The following is a 24,237-nucleotide window of genomic DNA, read 5'->3' on the forward strand; positions in this document are numbered from 1 at the left end:
AAAATTACACCGTATATATAAGGCAAAATCTATTTTTTACCTGTATATATTAAGTTTTGAATCCCCTTGACATAGCCTAAAAGTGTAGCTTAGTGATCAACGAGTTCAAAACCTTTGTAAGGTCATAAGTTCAATTCTCACTAACTACAATCTTTTTTAACGTTTTTCTTCTTGAACCTCATTCGCGAAGATCCTGCCTCCGCCACTATGTACAAGACTCCACATTAATATAAAATGTGAACTTTGGGACAGAGTGTTTTCTTGCTCCGGCAGCCTGTTGGAGAGCTTGATTAAGATTACACATTCACCATAACTAGAACTGAGTTTGTCCCCCTAAATGATTCTTCTTGTCAATAGTTATAGTTTACTACTCTTTCTATATGTTGGTACATTGACCAAATTAAGAGCATGGAATACGTGATGAAGTCTGGAGAACAAAAATGGATGAGATATGTAGGTTTCAAATTAAAGATCTTTTCATATTCAGAATGTGAACCTTATAATTACAAGGAATTGACCATAGTGTAATACAATTGAAATAAACAATTAATAATCAGATAGTTATTTGATATCTCTAACTCACCTTATAAACAAAATCCAAAACGGGAGCATAGTTTGTTGCAGATCCATACCTTTTGCCTTGTATGTGCATGCATGGATCTCAAAAGTAAGCTACCCTAAATCCGAATGTTGGGCTATTGGCAATTCAGTTTACAGACATGCTGCTGCCTCTATTTCTTATTGAAGCCAAATAGGGACTTAATCGCATTGATGGCGTTCTCGTTAATGAAAGATTCATCGAACTTCTTCATGAGAGGCTCAAAATCCGCAGACGTCCTTAGATTGGCAAGATCAGGGTCTGTCCTGATTCTCTGTTAACAAGCAGCATTTGGAAAATTTTAATCAGGTACTACACCGTACAATTTCCTGCAAACTTTTTGCATGTCTCTTTTTCTCATTTACCTTAAAATCTTCAAATCCTGCATCCATTGCATCCTCCAAGGCAGATAACCCCGCTTGAAGCTATCATAGGAGGTAAAGACTAAAGAGTCATTTCAAGAACCAAGATCCAGTTTATAAGAGCAATTTATTATCAAAATGAATTCATAGTCAGCTAAAAGCTCAGCCTACTCAAACAAAATATGCAGGCAGCATTTTAAAATTCGAGAAAGGTCAGCTTCCAATCAAAATGGTGGATACTACTGAATAGAATTAGCCAAAGGTTTGCAGGTGAATGTAAACCTAATAATAGAAATACGATCTTGTTGGAAGTACTAATGCTTACCTGATTAAGCTTGGAATAACAACAGGCGACATTGTAACTTGCCACAGCAGCTTCATTTCCAGTTGGTCTAGATCCTAACACAGACTCAAATTTTTCTAGTGCTTCTTCATATTTGCCATTCCTTTTACCATTCAATACAAAGAAGAAAAATCAAAACGTTATACGCATGGCATTAATATTACTATCCCAACACCTGCATATGTGATGCATACAGGAAGCCAACAATCCATAAATATGAACCTTTTTTACATGAATGACAATAAGCCAGTGCAAGCATGAGAAACAACAACAACAATAACAACAAACTCAGTGGAATCCCACAAGTGGGGTCTGGGGGAGGGTAGTGTGTACGCAGACCTTACCCCTACCTTTAGAAGGTAGAGAGGTTGTTTCCAGTAGACCCTCGGCTCAAAGAAAGATGATGTTCTTGACAATTTTGAAAATACCCATATGGTAGGTATGTAAAAGATTGGAGAGTACAGAACCAATCAAATGATTGCTTCAGCCTTACTTAGAGAGTTGCAGTCCTTCACGAAGATCCTTCTCTCTTTGCTCCTTTTGTTCTTTCTTCCTCCGAGCATTTGTCAACTGAGAACATCAGAGTTTGAGGCATCACATGCAAAGGCAAGGCAAATGTCTAAATAGTAATTTCGGTGTAACCGTGTATACGTGGAATTTGAAACTTCTTTACTCACTTGAATCTCCCTAACTCTATCACTAATGAAACCAGCATTCCTCTCTGCTCTGATAATTTCCTTTTCTGTCAATTCACCTGCTTCTTCCACCTTCCCTGAGAAATAATGGTGGACGATATAAAAAGGCTAAGGAAAGCGATTTTTATGAGTATGAGGTGCATATAAAGGAATAATCAGCATGAAACCAAGTGAAGCAGTGCCTACGTTGGCTTAGATCAATTCAATTAACTAACCATATCTCTTTTGCATCTTCATGAGCAAAGGTCCAATTCTCTGTCTGATAGTGTACATTGTTCTTCCATATTCAGCAGCGGGCCATATTTCTTCTCCAAACACTGCACTGAACAGATTTTGACATTGTTTCGATCACATTCTTTGGCATGCTATTTTGCGCATGCATAAATACCATCGAATGTACAAAAAACCGTAACACTAAGCATTATGAAAATTTCCTCGGCAGCCCAGTTTTTAACTATTTATAACACAGAAATGCTACAAAATTCTATCTGCCCTTTTAATTTCTTTAATTCTTAGAATGCCAACTCGACCTAAGGTAGTAGTTAGTTTTGACAAGCAGTGGCGGAGCCACTCATTGGCAAGGGGTGTCAATTGACACCCCTTCGTCAGGAAATTATACCGCATAGATATGTTGAATATTTTATTTTTATGTATATATACTACTCCTATGTGTTAATTCCCCTTAATTTTTTCATATGCTTACTTATTTATATTTCGAAAATTCTGGCTCTGCCACTGTTAGACAAGTCATGGATAATGGATGGTGTACAACTTGATAGTAAATATTTTCCGACGCCACATTAAACAACTAGCAATCAGCACAAAAAAAAAAAGGCACAAAAAGGAAGAGAGAATACCTGGTGGCAAGGACTTTATCTCCGACAGAGAACATGCCAGTCTTGTCAGCAAAACCTCCAGGGGCAATGGCATCAATGTAAGTACCCCCATCTCTACCTTTGGTAAATTTCAGGCCGTAAGGCTGCACAATCTCTACTTCATACTCTTCGTACTGCTCTTCTTTTTCCCCCTCTGCTTTTGCAGCCTGAGATTTAACCACCAAGATTGAAGCTTTTCCCAAATGGCTACTGCAGAAACTCCTAAAAACTGGCAGATGATTCTTGACCTTAAGCAAAGAACAGGAAGTTGGGTTTTGCTTGGTTTGATTGTGCTTGAGTAAAGAACAGAGTGAGGTGTAGCTGCTTGTGGTAGAAGCCATGAAAATGAATTTGATTTGCTTTTCAAATGCTGTTGTTCCAAAAGTGATCATTCAGGATTTCATTTTGTTGCAAAAGGATTACCATGGCTGTGACTAGTGGCTCTAGTAGCCCCTTCACTTTGTTTCCAATTTGTGGTGCCACGTCGACGAGTTGATGAGTTTGAGATTTTGGGCTGTCGGACTCAAATATCGGACCCGGACATTCTTGGAATTCCAGAATGTAAAATGCGTGAGCTGGCCATTTTTGGGTCATTTAATTGGAAAAATAGCCAGTGCATTTGTAAAGTAGTTAAAAAAGAACTATGTATTTTTTAAGGAAAATTATCAGCTATGTCCATTTATAAGTAGCTCATTACTAAAAATTGGCCAATTGATAAAATATTACTAATATTAGCCAAATTAGCCAATTAGCTATTTCTAGCAAAAAAATATCAAATTTTTGCTTTGTTTTGAGTGGGTGCTATTAGAATAGATTGGGCACAACTTAAGGAACTTGAATCTCAGTTTTGGGATGATTTGGTGAAGTTTTGAGGTGGTTTGAATTGAAAATTCGAAGTAAAAACTGAACATGAAAAAAATGATATGTGTATTACACTGTGTATCATTTGTGTATCACATATGTATCATATTTGTATCAATTGTGTATCACATGTATATCCGTGTATACCTGTGTGTGAGATACATGCGTGATACATGTTTGATACATGTGTCGCAGAAGACTTTTTTGAACTCGATATAATTACGAATTTTGATACAAAACTAGTCCAAATCACCTCCAATCTTCCTCAAATTTTGTATATTGACTTATCTATATATTTTCAATGAATTTCAACTATATCCATTGAAAAAGTTCCTTTTTTGTTTAGATTTTTGGAATATTGTACATATTTTTGTATTTCATCACCTTATTTGCTACCTCATCCATGAATTTCCTTTCCGTCTTGTATCTAGTGTTGCTAATCACGCTTAAAAATATGGAAGGTGATTTTTGCATGTGATTCTTTGAGAGAAAGAACCCTATTATTTGGTTTTTCAATTTTTGTTGGCTAGTTTTAATAAGTCTATGACTAATGGCTAGAGGTTGATAAGTTGAAATTTATTTGGGACAATTGTGTAAGTTTTCCATTTTTTAATACGGCAATAAATTTAAATGAAAATATCCTTACTTAAAACATCCAATAATTTTTCATGGAGTTCAAACTTATACAAGTTAAATGCACAGTGTGCTGGAGTTCAAGCTTCTTCAAGCTAAAATCCAGCACAACAAAACGAACAAGATGTGCTCTTTTGCCACTTGACTTGCTTTCTGATACATCGAATGTGAAAAATAAGTGAATAAGAACTATAATAAAAATAAATTATTTCATTGACTACTCCAACAAGTAAAGTAAAGTGCATTAATCGGTTTGAATGAACCATGTTCCTATATATAGCAAAAAGGAAAAAGGACTCATCCCTTTTGTTTTGTTTTCTTTCCTTCCGCTGTTCCTTGAAAGTCTGTTGTATAAAAAAGTCAAATAAGCACAGACACAGTTCCATCTTGTCTTAATTATGTCCAGTTCTAAATCTTTGCTAAATAGTACTACCTCCGTTTTTTAAATTAGATGAGGTACTTTCCTTTTTAGTTTGTTCCAAAATAAATGATATATTTCTAAATTTGGAAATAATTTAACTTTAAATGTTTTATTTTACCTATTTTACCCTTACTGAGAAGTTTTTATAACCACACAAATATCATGGCCCCACAAAGCTTTTACCCTTAAGCTTTTAAGACTACAAGTTTAAGAAGTCTTCCTTTTTTTTCTTAAACTTCGTGTCGAGTCGAGCTACTTCATCTAAATTGAAATGGAGGAAGTAATAAATAAAAGTCAAGTACAAATAGGCACAGTTCGTATGTTCTTCAACTTCAAGCGGAACAGAATGTATATGCCACTTTCTCAAATCTCAAGGGACTAAGTGCTAGTTTCTGGAACCTCAAGTGGTCTGTGAAAATTACACCTATAAAATTGTTAAATTCGGCTATCCTTGAAGCTCAGCCATGGAGTTTTAGTTGATTGGAAGGTGACCTAATGAGCTTGAGTAAGTCGACAGAGCAGAGGATGAAGGTGGAGAGAATATTCTAAAGGATTCTGTTATTTCTTGTGTATCTGTACATGTATATGTAGAGTGAAGTATATAACTGAAACTAAAACTAACTCTACCACTAGATGTGGTTAACTAACTCTACTAATAATCATAGTAAACTTAAGTTACAGCCATTACAACTAACTAGGTATCATTACAGCTAACTAGCTGACACTGCTTGGCTCATTACTCCCTCTCAAGCTGGAGGGTTAGAACAAATTCTCTACTCCCAGCTTGCTCAATAGATGATAGTGTGGTGTTTTCCCAAGGCCTTTGGTAAGTAAATCTGCAAGTTGATCTTTAGTACTAGCATGATGAGTTTGGATGAGACCCTGCTGCAATTTCTCCCCTACAAAATAACAATCGATGTCAATATGTTTGGTCATCTCGTGATATATTGGATTGGCAGCTATCTGTATAGTTGCTTAACTGTCGCAAAAGAGGTCTATGGGCAATGCGATATTGATGCCTAATTCATTAAACAGATCCACAAGCCATGATAGTTCAGCCACTGTTCAAGACGTGCTTCTAAACTCTGCCTCTGCTGAACTTCTTGACATTATGCTTTGTATCTTGGATTTCCCAGAAATAAGTGATTTCCCATACTTCACAATGTACCCTGTGACTAATTTTCTGGACTCTGAGCAGGCTGCCCAGTCGGAGTCTAAATAAGCAACCAAGGAATGAGTGTCTGTAGAGGACATTAGTAATCCCAAACCTGGAGTATTCTTCACATATCTGATGACTCTTAGGGCTGCAGTCATGTGTGACCTATTAGGTTTGTGCATGAATTGGCTCAGAACCTGAACCACATAGGCTATCTCAGGTCTGGTCATGGTAAGGTAGAGCAACCTTCCTACCAGCCTTTGGTAGGGTTCAGCATTTGCCAGTATAGTATCCTCATCATCCATGGTCTTCGTCGCTTCATCAAATTCCACTAATGTGAGCTTCTGATTGACTTCCAAATGTGTTGACATTGGTTTTGCTCCCTCTAGCCCTGAATCAGATATCAAATCAAGGGCATATTTTCGTTGATTCATTAGAATTCCAGCCTTACTTCTGGCAAATTCTATGCCTAAGAAGAATTTGAGCTCCCCTAAATCTTTCATTTTGAATTTCTTCTGAAGGTTATCTCTAGTAGCTTGAATGAGTTGATGATTATTACCTGTCACCAGAAGATCATCCACATAAACTAGGATAACAACCAAATCATCACCTCTCCTCTGTGTAAACAAGGAATAATAAAAATGGCTTTGAACGAATCCCAGGTCTTGGAGAGCCTCTGTGAGCTTCAAGTTCCACTGCCGAGATGCTTGCTTGAGGCCATAAAGTGACTTTCTCAATTTGCACACCTTGGCTCTAAACTCCCCCTTGGTGCTAAAACCTTGAGACAACAATAACAACTACCTAGTATAATCCCACCAAGTGAGGTCTGGGGAGGGTAGGATGTACGCAGCCTTACCCCTACCCTGGAAGGGTAGGAAGACTATTTCCGAATGACCCTCGGCTAAAGAAGGTGAATGAGGCCCTGATAGCAAGTGATAGCAAGACAAAATAGTTAGAAAACTAAATCGGAGATAACAACAAAGGAAAACAAGATAGCACCAATAACAAGTAATATCAAGATAGTATATCTAGACAGATAAGTCCAAGGCAGCACACGAGAATATGACGAAGTCCTATTAGCAAACTACGGAATTGCCGAAGGTAGGTAGTAACAGAACAAGACACACAGCTATAGCAAACTAAGGAAAAAAGGGTACTATACTAGCACTAATACTGTTGAAATAGGGAAGACCAAGGGGAAACGCCCAACTACCTACTAACCTTCCACCCTAATCTTCCACCTCCACACCCTTCTATCTAGGGTCATATCCTCGGTCAGCTCGAGCTGTGGCATGTCCTGCCTGACCACCTCACCCCAAGACTTCTTAGGTCTACCTCTACCCCTCCTCTCACCTCCCAAGGCCAACCTCTCACATCTCCTGACTAGGGCATCTGTACTTCTCCTCTTAACATGCACAAACCGTCTCAACCTTGCCTCACGCATATTTGCCTCCACAGGGGCCACTCCCACCTTGTCCCTAATAACTTCATTCCTAATTCTATCCAATCTAGTATGCCCACACATTCATCTCAACATTCTCATTTCCGCTACTTTCATATGCTGGACATGTGACTTTTTGACTGACCAACACTCTGCCCCATACAACATAGTCGGTCTGACCACTACCTTGTAGAACTTACCCTTAAGTTTCAACGGCACGTTCTTATCACATAAGAGACCGGAAGCGAGCCTCCACTTCGTCCATCCTGCTCCGATACGGTGAGTAACATCCTCATCTATCTCCCCATTCATCTGAATTATAGATCCCAGATATTTGAAACTCTCCCTCTTGGGAATGACTTGCGTATCGAGTCTCACATCCCCGCCCGCCTCCTGGGTAACACCACTGAACTTGCACTCCAAGTATTCTGTCTTGGTCCTGCTCAACTTGAAACCCTTAGATTCTAGAGTATGTCTCCAGACCTCCAGCCTTTTGTTAACACCACCTCACGTCTCATCAATCAGGACCATGTCGTCCGCAAATAACAAGCACCAAGGCACCTCCCTTTGGATGTGACGCGTCAAAGAATCCATCGCCAGGGAGAACAGAAACGGGCTGAGTGCTGATCCCTGGTGCAACCCCATCTCAACCGAAAAGTAGTCAGAGTCTCCTCCTGCTATCCTTACCCGTCTTAGCCCCATCATACATGTCCTGGATCACTCTAATATATGCTACAGGCACACCTCCCACCTCCAAACATCTCTATAGAACTTCTCTCGGTACTTTGTCATAGGCTTTCTCCAGGTCAATGAACACCATATGTAGATCCTTCTTCACCGCCCTATACCGCTCTACCAATCTCCTCACAATGTGTATGGCCTCAATAGTCGACCACCCCGGCATGAAACCGAACTGGTTCTCAGAAATGGACACACACCTCCTCAATCTTCCTTCAATCACCCTCTCCCACACTTTCATCGTATGGCTTAACAACTTGATACCCCTATAGTTGTTGCAGTTTTGGACATCCCCCTTGTTCTTGTACAACGGGATCATCGTACTCCGCCTCCACTCTTCGGGCATCTTCTTCGTCCTAAAAATGACGTTAAACAACCTAGCAAGCCATTCCACGTCCTCCTTGCCCACACTCTTCCAGAATTCCACCGGGATCTCGTCCGGCCCAGTCGCTCTACCCCTACTCATCCTGCGCATAGCCTCTTCCACCTCCCCCACTCGTATGCTAAAACCTTGAGAAAGATGCATATATACTTCTTCAAAGAGATCACCCTGCAAGAATGCATTGTGCACATCCATATGATAGATGTGCCAATGCTCTGAAGCAGCTGCAGCTATGACTGATCTGACAGTCACCATTTTAGCTACAGGAGAAAAAGTCTCCTTATAGTCTAAACCTTCCTTTTGGATGAAGCCTTTGGCTACAAGCCTAGCCTTGAAACTTTCTACCTCCCCATTGGCTTTGTATTTGACTTTGTATACCCATTTGCATCCTATAGGAGTTTTACCTTTAGCCAGATCAATTATATCCCAAGTTAGGTTGTCTTCCAAAGCTTGAATTTCCTGTTACATAGTGGTAACCCATCTTGCATCTTTGGCTGCCTCAGAGTAATGTTTGGGCTCAACAATGACTGATTGTGCAGTGAGACATTTTATATATGAAGGAGATAAACCATCATAGCTCAGATAATTGGACATAGGATATGCAAAAGAAGTTGTCACATAATCTTGCATACATCTGGGAGGACCAATTGTTCTTTGGGATTTTCTGATTGCAATGGGTTGAACAACCTCTACATGTGAAGGAGATTGAGGAGTGTCCACATTTTGTGATGCAGGAATATCAAATTGTGCCTCAAGACTTAGTGGTGAATCAGCATCGCTAAATGCAAAGTCATTGGGAGGTGTAGGTAGATTCTCCTGAACAACATCAGAAACAGGTGAGGTTAAATGCTCATCTGTTAATTCTAGAACTGGGAATAAAGGATTAGGCAACATCTTCATCTAATTAAAAGGAAACACTTGCTTCTTAAATACCACATCTCTACTGATTAGAAACTGCTCGGATTGCAAGTCATACAATTTATAGCCCTTTTTTGTTGGTGAGTATCCCATAAACACTGTTGGCAATGCCCTCGAAGAAAACTTGTCTTGTTAGCATAACATAAACACCCAAAGACCCTAAGGTGATATAATGATGGTGCAGTGTTAAAGAACACTTCATAATGGGACTTTCCTTTCAAGGCTGCAGAAGGCAATGTATTTATTATGATCTACTGATGGTGCAGTGTTAAAGGCAATCTATTTATTATGTGTACTGCTGTAAGAACACACTCACCCAAAAATCTTAGGGGTGTTGCAGATTGAAATCTCAAAGCTCTAACTATTTCAAGGATATATTTGTGTCTTCTTTCCACTATGCCATTCTGCTACGAAGTATAAACACATGTGGTTTGATGTATAATTCCTAATGTCTCAACTAACTGCTTCATTTTTTAGTTAACAAATTCAGAGCCATTATCTGTTCTCAGAATCTTAACAGAACAAGCAACTGAGTATTGATCATAGAAAACAATCTTTTCATTAACCAACAAGTCTCATCTTTAGCATTTATCAGGAAGAGCCAAGTAATTCTAGAGAAATCATCTACAACTGTAAGAAAAAATCTTTTGCTATCATAAGTGGGTACTCTGAAAGGTCCCCATACATCAACATGCAAAAGATCCAATGGTGTCGTTGCTCTACTAGTACTAACTGGAAATGGCAACCAAGTCTGCGTAGCTAATAGACAAACAGGACACATAGCACAATCACTGTTTCTATTACTAATGTGGAGATTCTTGAACTTATCAATCATCTTAAGTGTCTCCATAGGTAGGTGACCAAGTCTCTGGTGCCATATCTCCAGCTTTATTAAATCTTGACTAACTGACATAGAATTAGGCATGATTATGGTATGTACAGTTGGTGTAGAAAGCTTCCTCCTGCATATGCAATCTTTGAGTATGTACAGTCCATTTGTGTCACTGCCAATCCCTAACACCTTCCCAGTGTAGAGATCCTGAAACACACATATATCAGGAAAGAAAGCTACCAAACATTGCAGCTCTTTTGTCAATTTTGAAACTGACAGTAGGTTATACTTAATTGGAACATGAAGAACATCATTAATCTGTTGGTTCTTGAATATACTAGTTCATCCACTATGTGTAATTGCAGCCACATCTCCATTTGGCAAATGAAGTGAGTTAGATTTTAGGAATGAGGTTGGATTATCTAATGTTTCTAGCTTTGAAACCATGTGGTTAGAGGCACCACTATCTACAATCCAAACGTCTTGATCCAAGTTAGACATTAGGGACATTATAATACCTGAATCCATTCATGTTGCATTAGCTGCTACTTCAGTTTCCTTGCCTTTAAGCAGTTATAAAATCTGTTGATATTGTTCTGGAGTGAATGTGGGAGCCATAGTTGTTGAACTAGTTGTTGTTGCTGGGACACCGTCAGCTGCAAAATTAGATTTTGCCTGTGAATTGTACTTCGTCCTGAATTTGTTATCTTTTGGATATCCTACTACCCTGTAGCAAGTTTCTTTAGAGTGGCCTTTCATGTGGCAGACATCACACTGAAGATTGTAATTTTTCATTGGCCTCTGCTGATTCCCAGACCTAGTTGTCATCAGCGGCGCCATCTCACCCCCATCAATAGTGGTAAAGGTGTTGGACATGGTCCTCTGACTTTCACGCTCCATTAATATAGAGTAGGCTTTGTTCACGGACGGAACAAGAATCATCATCAAGAGTTGGCTACGTGTTTGTTCATAAGACTGATTGAGTCTCATTAAGAATTGTAGAAGCTTTTGACGCTCCATAAGTTGGACAAAGTCACGAGAGTTGGCAACATCACGGCCAGGAATTGGTGCCAAACTATCAAAAGCACTCTTAATTTTGAGAAATAAGTTGAAATTGAACTAGTGCCCATCCTAGCAGTAGCAATTTCTCTGTGGATCTGAAAAATCCTAGAACAATCCACCTTATCATAACGCTCCTTCAAATCATCCCATACCTCACTAACATTTGAGGAATATACCATTCCACTCAATAATTCCGGTGAAACACAGTTCATCAACCAAGACAATACAATCGCATTACAACGCTCCCAGAGATCAACGAGATTCGTACCATAATTATCTTGTTTGCATGTGTTGTCAATGAACCCTAGCTTATTTCGACCTAGGATTGCAATCCGCATTGCCCGGCTCCACACAGAGTAGTTTTCCGGTCCTCGCAATTGCAACGAAATCAACACAGCTCCTGAATTATTATTTAAATTCAGGAAAAGTGGATGATTGTGACCTAATTTCTCTGGTTCGGTGTTATCGAGAGTCGCCATTGTTGATCCTCCAAATTAGCTTCAAGAGGACGAAATTAAGGACAATAAGACCACACTAATGGTCGTGTAGCTCTGATACCATGTCAAATTCAGCTATCCATGAAGCTCAGCAATGGAGTTTTAGTTGATTGGAAGGTGACCTAATGAGCTTGAGTAAGTCGGCAGAGCAGAGGATGAAGGTGGAGAGAATATTCCAAAGAGTTCTATTATTCCTTGTGTATTTGTACATGTATATGTAGAGTGAAGTATATGACCAAAACTAAAACTAACTCTACCACTAGATGTGGTTAACTAACTCTACTAGTAACCATAGTAAACTTAAGTAACAACTATTACAACTAATTAACTGACACTGCTTGGCTCATTAAAAATACCCCAAAATATAGAATGATGTAAATTTTTCTAACTTCCATGGAATATCCCAATGCTGAGAGAATACCAGTCAAAATTGCTCACCAAAAGCAAGCCAAACGATCTTCACTTGTTTATATTCTATTTTCAGACTAAAAACACTAGTGCAAATTGACTTTAATCACTACAATCACTAGCTACCACCCCTATAGTCAACCACAAAGAACGATTTGTCACTGTAATACTCTATTCATTTGACTTCACCTAACCACTACAATGACTTGACAGCACACTCTAATCAACTAAAAAGGCAACTGATTTGTGGTTGCCGTACACAATCCATTGACTCAACTAGTATGGGCAAAATTATCTTTCTATAAAACCAGATTGTGCTCATTAATGCCTTACTACAAAGAAAATTTCAAAGAGTATTCAAACCAACCATGACTAAACCATGCCTACTGCTTCTTTCAGTGGGATTTCTCAGTTTCTTTAGAGCTGCTTTTTGCTGTCCAATTGATCAAAAACAAGCCCTTCTCAAGTTTAAATCTGCATTCCTCAAGAATGCTGCTGCTGTTAATTCATCTTCTTCAGATGCTTTCTTCAGCTTTGCACTAGAGGACTGGAATTCCACCTCCGATTGTTGTACTTGGGATAGAGTCATTTGTGACTCTAAATCAAATTCTAAAGCTGTGATTGCTCTCTATCTGGATTCCCTTGTTTCTCTTCAATCTCTTGAACCTGTTGCGGTCAGTTCTTCTGTTTTGGCACCCCTTTTCGGAATAAAATCTTTGATGATGCTTATCTTGTCCTCAAATCACATAAAAGGCCAAATACCGGGTGAAGGGATCGCCAGTCTTGGAAACTTGGTTCATCTTGACTTGATGCAGAATAACTTTACTGGCTCTATTCCTCCACAAGTTTTTCACTTAAGGCACTTGCAATATCTCGACTTGAGTGAGAATTTGCTTACTGGTGTTTTGGATCCTGAAGTAGGATTTCTTCAAAAGTTGAGAACATTGAAGCTTGATGACAACTTTCTTGGTGGAAACATTCCCGTGGAGATTGGAAACCTCAGCAAGATTCAAGAATTGTCCCTCAGAAACAACCACTTTTCTGGTGGACTTGAAGGGATTGCAAGTGTTGGATTTAAGGGAAAATCTATTTTCACAGCAGATTCCAACTGAGATTGGGAGCTTGTCAAATCTGTCTACTTTGGCCTTGAGCAAGAACAAGCTGACTGGTGTCATTCCAAGTTCAATAAAGAACATGACCAAATTGGAGACTCTTAAATTGGATAACAATATGCTTACTGGAGAGATTCCATCTTGGTTATTCCAAATGAAGGCTCTGAAAAATCTGTTTCTTGGAAAAAATGCATTGAAATGGAACAACAATGCCAAGATAGTGCCTCAATGCATGTTATCTGGACTGTCCCTTCAGTCTTGCGGCCTTGTCGGACCGATACCAGAATGGATTTCTTCACAAAGAAGTATTGATTACTTGGATTTGAGTGACAACAAGCTCGTAGGAACTTTCCCTCAGTGGCTTGCAGAAATGGAACTTGGAACTATTATTCTGTCAGATAACAATCTAACTGGTTCTCTCCTTCCTAGTCTCTTCCATTCCAGAAGTCTATCTCTTCTTGACCTTTCAAGAAACAGGTTTTCAGGGGAGCTGCCAGAAAACATGGGTAATGCTACCGCGATTATGATTCTCATATTGGCTGAGAACAGTTTCTCTGGAAAAATTCCGAGCTCCATCACCAATATTTATCGCTTGTTACTGTTGGACTTGTCAAAGAACAGACTTTCTGGCACAATTCCATTTTTTGATCCAACTTCTTTTGTTGCGTATGTTGACTTATCCTTTAATGACCTCTCCGGTGATGTTCCTCTAACCTTTTCACAAGAAACCAGGATTTTAGCCTTAGGGGGAAACAATTTTTCGGGGAGTTTGAACAGGAACCTGACCAATTTTTACATGCTTGAGCATCTTGATCTTCATGACAACAGACTCACAGGAGAATTCCCAGATTTTATCTCAGAAATGTCCACACTTAGAAGCTTGAATTTGAGGAATAATTTCCTACAAGGTTCAGTTCCTTGTAGCATTTCCAACTTAAGTAATCTTCAAATACTTGACTTGTCACACAACAGCTTCACTGGAAGTATCCCTTCAGAGGTTGGAAATCTAGTTGGAATGATTGAAACGCCGAGTACGTTCTCATCAATATCATTCGTTTTCACCTTCTCAATTGAATACACTGACCTGATAGTGAACTGGAAGAGGTCAGTACAAGGTCTGTCATCAAGTGCCAGCATCGACATCTACTCTTGGCTGGACTTGTCAAAAAACCATCTTTCTGGAGAAATCCCATCTTCTATAGGCAAGCTTAGAGGCCTAAAGATGCTTAACATCTCTTACAATGGCCTTAAAGGAAAAATTCCAGCAACTGTTGGGAATTTAGAGAATCTTGAGAGTTTAGATTTGTCTCACAACAGTCTCTCTGATCCAATACCGCATTCCTTTACAAAGCTTCAACAACTCACTACTCTGGATGTCAGCAATAACCATCTAAAGGGTAAAATCCCAGTTGGTGGCCAAATGGATACAATGGATGATCCAACTTATTATGCTAATAATAGTGGTCTTTGTGGCTTCCAAATTCAACTGCACTGTCCTGAAAACAAGTCACCACAAGCAATGGAACCAGAGAATGAGAGCAAAGAGCCATGGTTTGCATGGGAAGCAATGTGGATAGGATTCCCATTTGGTTTCCTTGTATCAATTCTGGTTATATTACTTACTGGACTTTTCACCCCCAAGAAGCTTACACAACAGCGTAGCCTCCTAAGAAAGCACGCTCGGAACTGAAGCAGTTGCACTTTAAATTGGTGATTCCCTTGAAGATACATAGTACAGATCAAGAAGCAGCATAGAATTAGGATAGTATAGATAATGACGAGAAGAGTAATTGCCTCAGTTCTCTTACACAGCTGCAGTGGAACCTTTCCTGCATAATTTTACTAATAAATATTTCCATTATGAGAGTACATTCTTTTTCCTTTTTGGGGGTACCTTGAGATGGCTATGAGGTTGCATTTGAGTACTAAAAACAATAGACTGACTGCTAATTCGAAACCAAAATATCTGCTAACCCACTATGATTTTAATGGCCTATCCAGGTCAGTAAAATTGCCTTCTTCTTTTCCTAATATAGTTCTAGTATATGTATCTACTGAAGCAAGACTTATGTCTACCACTATGTTTAATTATCCTAAGTATCATTCTAACTGCTTACAAAAATGGAAGAGTCGTAAAATCTCAACTGAAAAAGAAAGGAATGATATGCCACGACAATTGTTGGGATCGAAATAATATGGTGCATGCGGGAGCTAATAATGCAACAAAGAAAAATATACTAAACTAGGCATAATAATTTATTTTTATTTGGTCAATCGACCTACATATGATCCATCAATAATATAAAAGAGAAAATAAATTTTTTGAGAGAATAATCTCCCCTAAACATGATTCTCGTAAAGACTACATTGTGGAGGTTGTTGTTCTTGTTGTGGTAAGAAAACGTCAATTTATAGAAGTACAAAACTTCTCCTCGAAGAAAAGGATAACGCATATCAAGGAGATTTATTCATTTTAGGAGTTTTTCTCCTTCAAAAAGGGAGTCCAAATAAATTAGAAATTCAGGGCAAAATCCTAACAAGAAGCAGATCAGCCAAACATGAAATTGAAATGAGCAATCTAAAGCATTTGCATCTTTAGAGATCTCCAAATTCTTGACGTCCAGGCAACAATCTCAGAACAAAACAACCCTTCAGAGCTAGGAAATCTTACTGGTATGATGGAAAACCAGCAAGATCTTCATATTTTTCTGGCTTCTCACCGACAAAACATGTACTTCTTAGCTAATAAAAAAAAAAAGGGCAGCCTGGTACACTTCTTAGCTAATAATACAATAGAAAAAAAAAATATCGCAGCCTAAGCTCTTTTTTGAAAGAAAAAACAAATACTGATCAAGCTGATCATTGGCGGCAATCTGCTTGTGAGAATGAAGAGGAATTATAACTTGTTACATCTTCAAAGTTAAGCTTGTTTATCCCTCTAATATTCCTTTCATGATCAAAAGCAGTTTCACTGATGCACAATATATTATTGGTCTACCAAGCTGAAACTCATTCAAAGTTTATTATTTGGAGAAAACAACAGAAACAATACATGCTGCTTGTTCTTGTAGTTTAACATTTGTGCACATAGGTTTTTCAGGGTAGCCTACAGATGCTAGAACCAGAAAACTTACTGCAGGAGAAAACAGTTAGTTTGTGTGTGGTTTTATCACTCAGAAGAATCAAGCAAGAATAAACATCAGCTTGGCTTCACGCTTTTACGACAGGGAACAGTTGTCAGTTGGCATGAATTCTCACATAAGAAGCTTGAAGTGATCACAATCCGCAATGGCAGAAAAGTGATACATGGACAACCTTCATTCCCGTGTGGGATGTTCCCCAGATAATGAAATGTACTCAAATGAGGAGTCTAGCTTTGAAATGACAGCATCAACTCCGCCTCTACTAAAGCACGGCATGGAAGAAATTCTTGATGTAAATGCAATAAGAATAGCAATTCTGATCGAAGCATGAACAAAGTTCCCGTGCACATGAAGTCAATTCCTCATTGTCTTCTGTTAAGCAGCCCCCACTTTGGAAGTAGTTTCAGGAAGAAGCTGGTTAAGCAGCATCAAAGAATAATGCATAGACAATGTCTTGTCTCCTCTTCAGTGTCAGTATCCCCCGTTTCACTGCAGATAACATCATCTTAACAGTCAGCTTACTATTAAAGGAACAACCTAAGAGGGAATTAAACTGAAATGGGTCTTTAAGCGCAAAAGAGCTCTAAGGTCCATTGGGTCTTTAAGCGCAAAGCGCAAATAAAGCGTGTGCTTTAATGAAAAAAGGCGCAACTGGAGAAAAAGTAAAAATATATATACGTAGCCAAGACCAATAATTATAAGCGTGAATAAAAAATATAAAGACAAAAAAATTGAAAAAGAATTATGATAAAATGAAATATCAATTGTTTAGTATCGCCTTTTCAGGATTACACTTATTGGCAAGGAAAAATATGCCTTAGTGCCTTGATGTGACACTAAAGCGCCCCCAAAGCGAGGCGAAGCACTCAACAAGTTTTAAACCTCGCTACAGGGCTTAAGCGCAGCTTTGACAACATTGGAGGGAATTAAACTGAAATAGGATTTAGACAGAACACAACTACAAAAGTGAAAAGGAAATTACTAATAGAGTATTAATTCATCTAATTTATTTTCATAAAAGAAGCAACTAAATCATTTCAGGCTCCTAATTTATCTAGCATGATGTAAAGAAAATTCATCCATCAGGAAAGTAGACAGACAGAATTTTTGTACTAAATGTGACGTCTCAGCTCTCTAAGTCTAGTCTGTAACAGAAGGAATGCAGCCACTAATTTTATGTTTCTGAATGGTTAGGTCGTTATGTGTTTCAATATATTCCTGGAGAAGTAAGCATTCCCTCTTTCATATGATTAGAATGCATTTGTACCAATGACTGTACATGCCATTTTCCATCTTCACGTCCAATCAACTAATTGCGCAAGATCAATTCACTTATGGACAGCTCAATAAATAGCTTTTAAATTCTAAGCCGTAAATCCGTTCTACAAAAACTGCAATAGACAGGCTTTAAAAAAGCTCAGAACTTGACACCATCTCCACCTATTATTGATGAGGAAAGCAGTTAGTAGTGTTAAATGGCTAGAAAGCTGTTTCTACATTCTAGAAAGTTTCACCAAGAACAGTTTACTCTACATATACTTTATATTAGTATAAAATTATATAACCTAGAATTGTGTCAAACGCGCTTCAGTTGGCTCATAGCTTGACTGCGCACCATCGTGAGCCATCAACATTATGACCAGTAGAATCTTATCACATCTTCCAGTTCAACATTATGACCCATAGAATCTTATCACATCTTATCATGGCAATCAATTCAATTTTCTTATCACACCCTTTTAACTCTCCCCAGCCCAGATTCAAAAAGCCTCATACTCGTTTAGTATAGGCAAAGAAAGTGTACATCAAAATAAACCCAGTTTAGCATCAGCAAACAAAGGCATAGAAGGTGAGAGGTTAATGATCCAAATAAATGCCATGTACAAAGATATCAGAACCAGCAGTTGTGACCAAGAACTAGCTATATATGGGCACATCAAGTAAACATTCTTTAGTATCAGTTACAAAAATCCTAGACTAGAAAACACAGGCATTGCACATTAGTACTATACTTATCATTGTTCACTCAATTTCCTATCACATCCCATGTCCAACTTAGAAGTTAGAAAATTTCTCCCAAAAGCATACTAAATTAGAAATTGTTCTGCGCAGAACTTCATATTCCTATCAGATGCCTAATTTTTGTTTAGTCTTAATTTTGTTCAGAAATCCAAGCTGTTCAAACTTCTAGCAGATAGATCTCAATAATATAAAAAGGGTGGCCCGGTGCACTAAGTTCCCGCTATGCGCGGGTCCGGGGAGGACCGGACCCACGCAGCTGGTCATGTGGCAGCAACTTTACCGGTTACGCCAATGCTCCCTTTCTGGATCTCAATAATATATCTAAGTAAATCCAGCAACCTGGATCTATATTCTCCACATTTTGTCATGTTTATCCCTTAATTTAAACCCCAATAACAGAATTAACAGCTCACCTCAATTGAACAGAAATATTTTTTTGTGGAAAAAGCTGATCAAAGTTGAGCCAAATGTAATGCTGTTCTCCACAAGAACTTACCTGGATTCAAACTCCTTGATCTCAGCAAGTTCTTTCCCTATGTTATCCATCCATTGAACTCTCTTCTTGTCAATTTCCTTTGAAGAATTAGGACTTTTCCTAATACAGCTTTTAAGATCATTTTCAGGAAGTTGGTTTCCATCTAAAGAACTCTCTTCTTCCACCTCAGCAGCAACAGATTGTTGATCAGAAACAAGTGTTGGAGCGACATGTGGGCCACTTTCCAGTTTCAATGGACCTGAAGTGTAAAGATGAGCAGCAGAGGGTTTACAGAAGCAAATAAATGGACAATGGATTTTGCAGAACAAAACCCTCATCAAACTGCTGTCCTTCATCAAGAATTCATCTCAACAATGACCAGTAGCAGCCCATTGTAAACAACCCCACCTAATAGAATCCAAAAAAGATCCAATCTTTGACTTCATAAAGCAATTGAAACAACCAATTTTTCATAACAGAAACAGTTAATTAATCCAATTACACTAAATGACTAAGTTTCTCCCTAAAGCTGACACTTTGTACACAGGAAGTAATGATGTCCCAAATTCCAAAATCCAGCAGAAAAATCTTGTGCTTCATCCAAGTGAAGAAAAAAAAACTACTGAGCAGCAGAAAATAAAATAGAAAACAAAACTAGTGTATATATTTAAGAAAGAAGCAGAACCAAGAAGAAATAGTTTTGGAATTTGGAGGGGTTCTGATTGTAAATGAACACCTCTCAATCAAACATCATAATGTCCAGAAATTCTGCTTCTCTATTTTTTTATTCTTGAGAATTATTTTAATGAAAAGAAAGGGACGTGTCTTGTAGTTACGTACTCTCTCGCTTCCAATTTATGTGAACATGTTTGCCTGAGCACGGAGTTTAAAAAAAATGAAAGAGTTTTTGAATTTGTAGTCCTAAACAAGTCAAAAAGGTAAAAATAGCACGGTCTAGCCGGTTTTCGGACTGGTCATTCAAAAATAGCCAGCGTTTACCAAGTCAATGAAAAATAACTATTATTTTGCTGCAACAGAGACCGGTCCAGCATAATATACTAGAGTTCGGTGCACATGTGTATGAACTTCCAGCATATTATGCTGGAACTCCAACACACGGAAAGTTTCAGCATAATATACTGGAGATTCGAGCACTTGTGTATGAACTTCCAGCATATTATACTGGACCGGTATACTTTGCTGGAACTCCAGTATATTATGCTGGAGTTCTAGTGTACTTATGCTGGAACTCCATCATATTATGCTGGAGTTCCAGCATACTTATCCTGGAACTCCAGTATAATATGCTGGAGTTCAAGTATACTTATGCTGGAACTCCAGCATAATATACTGGCATATTTTTCGGGTTTTGAACAGTGTTTTCGCTCAGATATATCTTTGCATGAAAAGTGGCTAGATTTCGATTACTTTTGAAACTGGACTATTTTTGAACGACCACTTGTAAATCTGGCTATTTTTGAATTTCATCCGTCAAAAAGGGAGCCAGTATTTGTGTGGTTATAAAAACTTTTAATTAAAGGTAGAATTGTAAGTTTAACCTAAATTGTTACCAAATTTAGAAATGGTTCATTTTTTTTGGAACGTAAAACAAAAATGTAGGGAGTAGTTTTTAAGAGAGAGAAAACAAAGCTATGATGAAATGACTGTCCTACCCTCTGATGATTCATTGATGTGATTCATTCACATAACATCCACTTCCTCCCAAGAAAAACCAAATGCAAATAATGGAAGGCAGAAGAATTCTATCTGAAGCTTGAGTAAAGTGTCAGAAGGAACAAAAAGTAAGGTAAAGCTTAGCTGGAAGAAACTACCATCTGATTTATGAAGAAGATGCATACCAAATTTCATAACACTCCAAAAACATGGCAACTGTACCCTTCCATCTGTATTTAAACTTATTAATAGTACCACACAAAAAATACTGACATGTCCCTTTTGAAATTGAAAGCTTCTTTCTTTATGGTGTTAGTAAGTATTTTCTTATTTCTTTTTTCTTAAAAAAAATTGTAACCAACCACACCATGATAATAATATTTATTGTGAACATCCACTCATGTGTGATTTATAAATAACTTGGAACTTTGTACAAACAAACAAAGCTTTTAAATAAAGAAATGAATAGGGATCTTCAACAAGGTCTCGGGAAGATTAGGTCAACAAGACAAGATATTGTACAAGAAAAAAGAAGAATATATGCAGACACCAAAGACAATGTTAGAGTTTTACTAAAAAAGATACATAGTGGTTTGCATGATGTAACCCCACTTTAAAAGTAAGCTTAACCAACTTTATTTTTTAACTATATTTAAGGAGTAATAATAAGATAATGAGATTTGTGACTTAAAAAGATACCACAAGCAGAGGCGGATCCAAGATTTGAGGCTTATGGGTTCCTACCGTAATTTTAAATTAATATGCAATAATAACTGGGTTCACAGTTAGATATTTATAAATATTTAGTAAATTTCTTAATATAAATACAGAATCTACGCAAGAATTACTGAGTTCTCGAAAACCCGTATTCAATGCTCTAGGTCCGCCCCTCTGACCACAAGTCTTCAGATTGGTGCTTCTTTTCTTTTTAGGCAATCCATGGGGTGGGGATTAACTTAATTGATATCCAAGGTCTTGCATGAAATATGTATGGAAAGTTTACCTCCAATAGCAAAGGTATACACCATATTTATTATAAACCAAAATTATTTTAAAATATTATTTTTTATAGTTACTTTTTATATTTTATAGCAAAATAAGTATTTATGGTATATACTACCATTGAGGCATGAAATACGCTATTTATGTTTTTCCTCTCTCTTAGATAGCTGGACATACCTATTTTTAAGGTGATTGTGTTACTGTATTCATGAATACATGACGCGAATACATGTGAATACATACGCGTACAGCTGGACTGCCCTGATTTTAAGCTCTTTTTACTGTTGTATTCATGAATACAGCAGCGCGAATACATGTGAATACATGCGCGTACAGCTAGACTGCCCTGATTTTAGGCGCTTTTACTGCGGTACTCATGAATACAACAGCACGAATACATGTGAATATACGCGCGTACAGCTGGACTGCGCTGATTTTAGGCGCTTTTTGCTGCTGTATTCATGAACACAGCAGCGCGAATACATGTGAATACATGTGCATGCAGCTGGACTGGCCTGATTTTAGGTGCTTTATGGCGCGAATACATATGAATACATGCGCATATAGCTGGACTACCCTGATTTTTAGGCGTTTTTTGCTGTTGTATTCATGAATATAGCAGCGCGAATACACTACCGTAACAACTGAATAGTAGTTATAGGAAGTAATTATGTATATGGTAGCTATAAGGAATTAATAGCCACTAAACAATAGTGATTTCTGAAAATTACTCTATAAATATAGTCCTTACTTTAACTTTCTGTGTTTCCTCTTTTTTGTTTTCCATTCTTTTCTTGGTCATATTGACTTCATTTAAAATGCTTTTCGACAGAACCTTCTTTTTCTTACATTTTATAATATCTATATTTACTTGAGTGTTGATGAATATATAGTATATCAAGGCATTCGAATTCGATTGGTGGGTTATGCAACCTTGTGAAGCCAGTTAACAAAAGAAAAGAATCTAAGTATTACTTTGAAAGGCAAACTATTTTATACGGCATAACCTTGAGGGAAAGGGGAAGGAAAGTAATACAAAAAATTATTTTGTTAAAAATATTTTCTTACTCTTTAAATAAATACTAGAAAATATTTTTCGAAAAAAGTTATTCACTCACAAACCAAACAAGAGAAACAACAACAACAACAACCCAGTAAATTTTCATAAGTGGAGTCTAGGGAGGGTAGTGTGTACGCACACCTTACCACTACCCCGAAGGAGTAGAGAGGCTGTTTCTGAAAGACCCTCGGCTCAAGAGAATAAAAAGACAATAGGAGACGATATTAGTTCACCTCAGAGATTATAGGGAAAATAGGAACATAAAATGCAGGGAAAAAAAAAGTAAGACACGACATTGCCACTAGCTATCTTAGACAAAAATCCTACCAGACTAGGGCCGCAAAGGTGCAAAGTAAGGCAAAACTCAACTACCTCCTAGCCTACAACAGTAATACTCGACCTCCACAACTTCCTATCACGTGTCATGCCCTCGAAAATCTGAAGCCCCGCCATATCCTGTCTGATCACCTCTCCCCAATACTTCTTAGGCCACCCTCTACCTCTTCTCGTGCCCTCCACAACCAGTCTCTCACACCTCCTTCCTGGCCACTTGTTCATATAGCATTGCGATAGAGGTGGGGGCAGTTTAGGATATGAAATGAAAATAGAACCAACCAAATGATTAAGGGAAGCCTATAAAGTTGAGAGCTTTAAGGACAGAAGTGAAAATATTTCAATCTTTAGACACCAACTTTTTTTCAAAAAAGAATTTTTAACTTTTACCCCTCCAATATTGGGACAAACGCATGGGGCAATGTATTTGATTGCGGAAGCAAAGTAGGAGGCATCTTGTCCTACCTCAAGCCCTACAATCCGATAACCATAGCCATCAATGATATGGTTCCAAAATCAAAAGCATTTCACGCTGATTTTAATTGGGTTTACTTTAGATTATAGCCTGTGCATCATATCAACAACGCTCGTGGCAGTAATTTATCAGGAAAAGCTTAAAAGGAAAAAGGTAAGAAGCAATTAGTTAGCATGTGGCGTTTCAAAATTTAAAGAGGAATTTGTGTAATTACGACATTACTAGGAAAATGAGTGTAATTCTATCTTACGCTGATATCCTAAAAAAATCCATGCCCTGCCTCAGTAAAAGTCAGTATCATACAAAATAGTGTTAGATGTCAATTTTTATTGGTTTTTACCCTAATACTTGTTCTATTTTCTTATTTAGGGGGAGGGGGAGAGGGGGTGGGGGGTAGTTTGTTATTTTCAACGTTAAAGTGGTACGTGACTCGTTCACAAGCCCGTCGGATAAAATTATGGAACTAGAAAGTATAATACAAATTAAAACCAAAGCCTTCGTGTGTGTGTGTGTGTTTCGTTCATAGTATTATTTTGATTGTTATTATACTACTATCCCCAATAAGCAGCTGCTTGTGGAAAGGAGCACGCAGCACCCTCAAAACTCTCAAAAATATAAAAAGTAACTACTCCCTCCGGTCCATAATAAGTGACTATTTTACCTTTTTATTTTGGTTCAAAATAAGTGTTCATTGAAATAATCAAGAAAAAAAATTAATT

The 24,237-nt window shown here is 37.9% G+C and overlaps 2 protein-coding genes and 1 pseudogene across 2 annotated transcripts; 1 reads left to right on the forward strand and 2 right to left on the reverse strand.

Annotated features, from left to right (window-relative positions):
* On the reverse strand, nucleotides 453–3,314 carry LOC109223980. The gene is made up of 7 exons (XM_019388502.1): nucleotides 2,856–3,314; nucleotides 2,214–2,320; nucleotides 1,981–2,075; nucleotides 1,797–1,873; nucleotides 1,286–1,406; nucleotides 964–1,023; nucleotides 453–872 (listed from the first exon to the last, which is right to left on the reverse strand). Exons 1-7 carry the CDS (start codon nucleotides 3,263–3,265, stop codon nucleotides 732–734), a joined length of 1,011 nt encoding a protein of 336 aa, XP_019244047.1. The 5' UTR covers nucleotides 3,266–3,314; the 3' UTR covers nucleotides 453–731.
* LOC109223981 lies at nucleotides 12,446–15,482 on the forward strand (annotated as a pseudogene).
* Nucleotides 16,321–19,768, reverse strand: LOC109223982. The gene is made up of 2 exons (XM_019388503.1): nucleotides 18,996–19,768; nucleotides 16,321–16,966 (listed from the first exon to the last, which is right to left on the reverse strand). The coding sequence occupies exons 1-2, from the start codon at nucleotides 19,328–19,330 to the stop codon at nucleotides 16,906–16,908; spliced, it is 396 nt and encodes a 131-aa protein (XP_019244048.1). The 5' UTR covers nucleotides 19,331–19,768; the 3' UTR covers nucleotides 16,321–16,905.

The sequence above is a fragment of the Nicotiana attenuata genome, chromosome 3, assembly GCF_001879085.1.
Source record: "Nicotiana attenuata strain UT chromosome 3, NIATTr2, whole genome shotgun sequence".
NCBI classification, from domain to species: Eukaryota; Viridiplantae; Streptophyta; class Magnoliopsida; order Solanales; family Solanaceae; genus Nicotiana; species Nicotiana attenuata.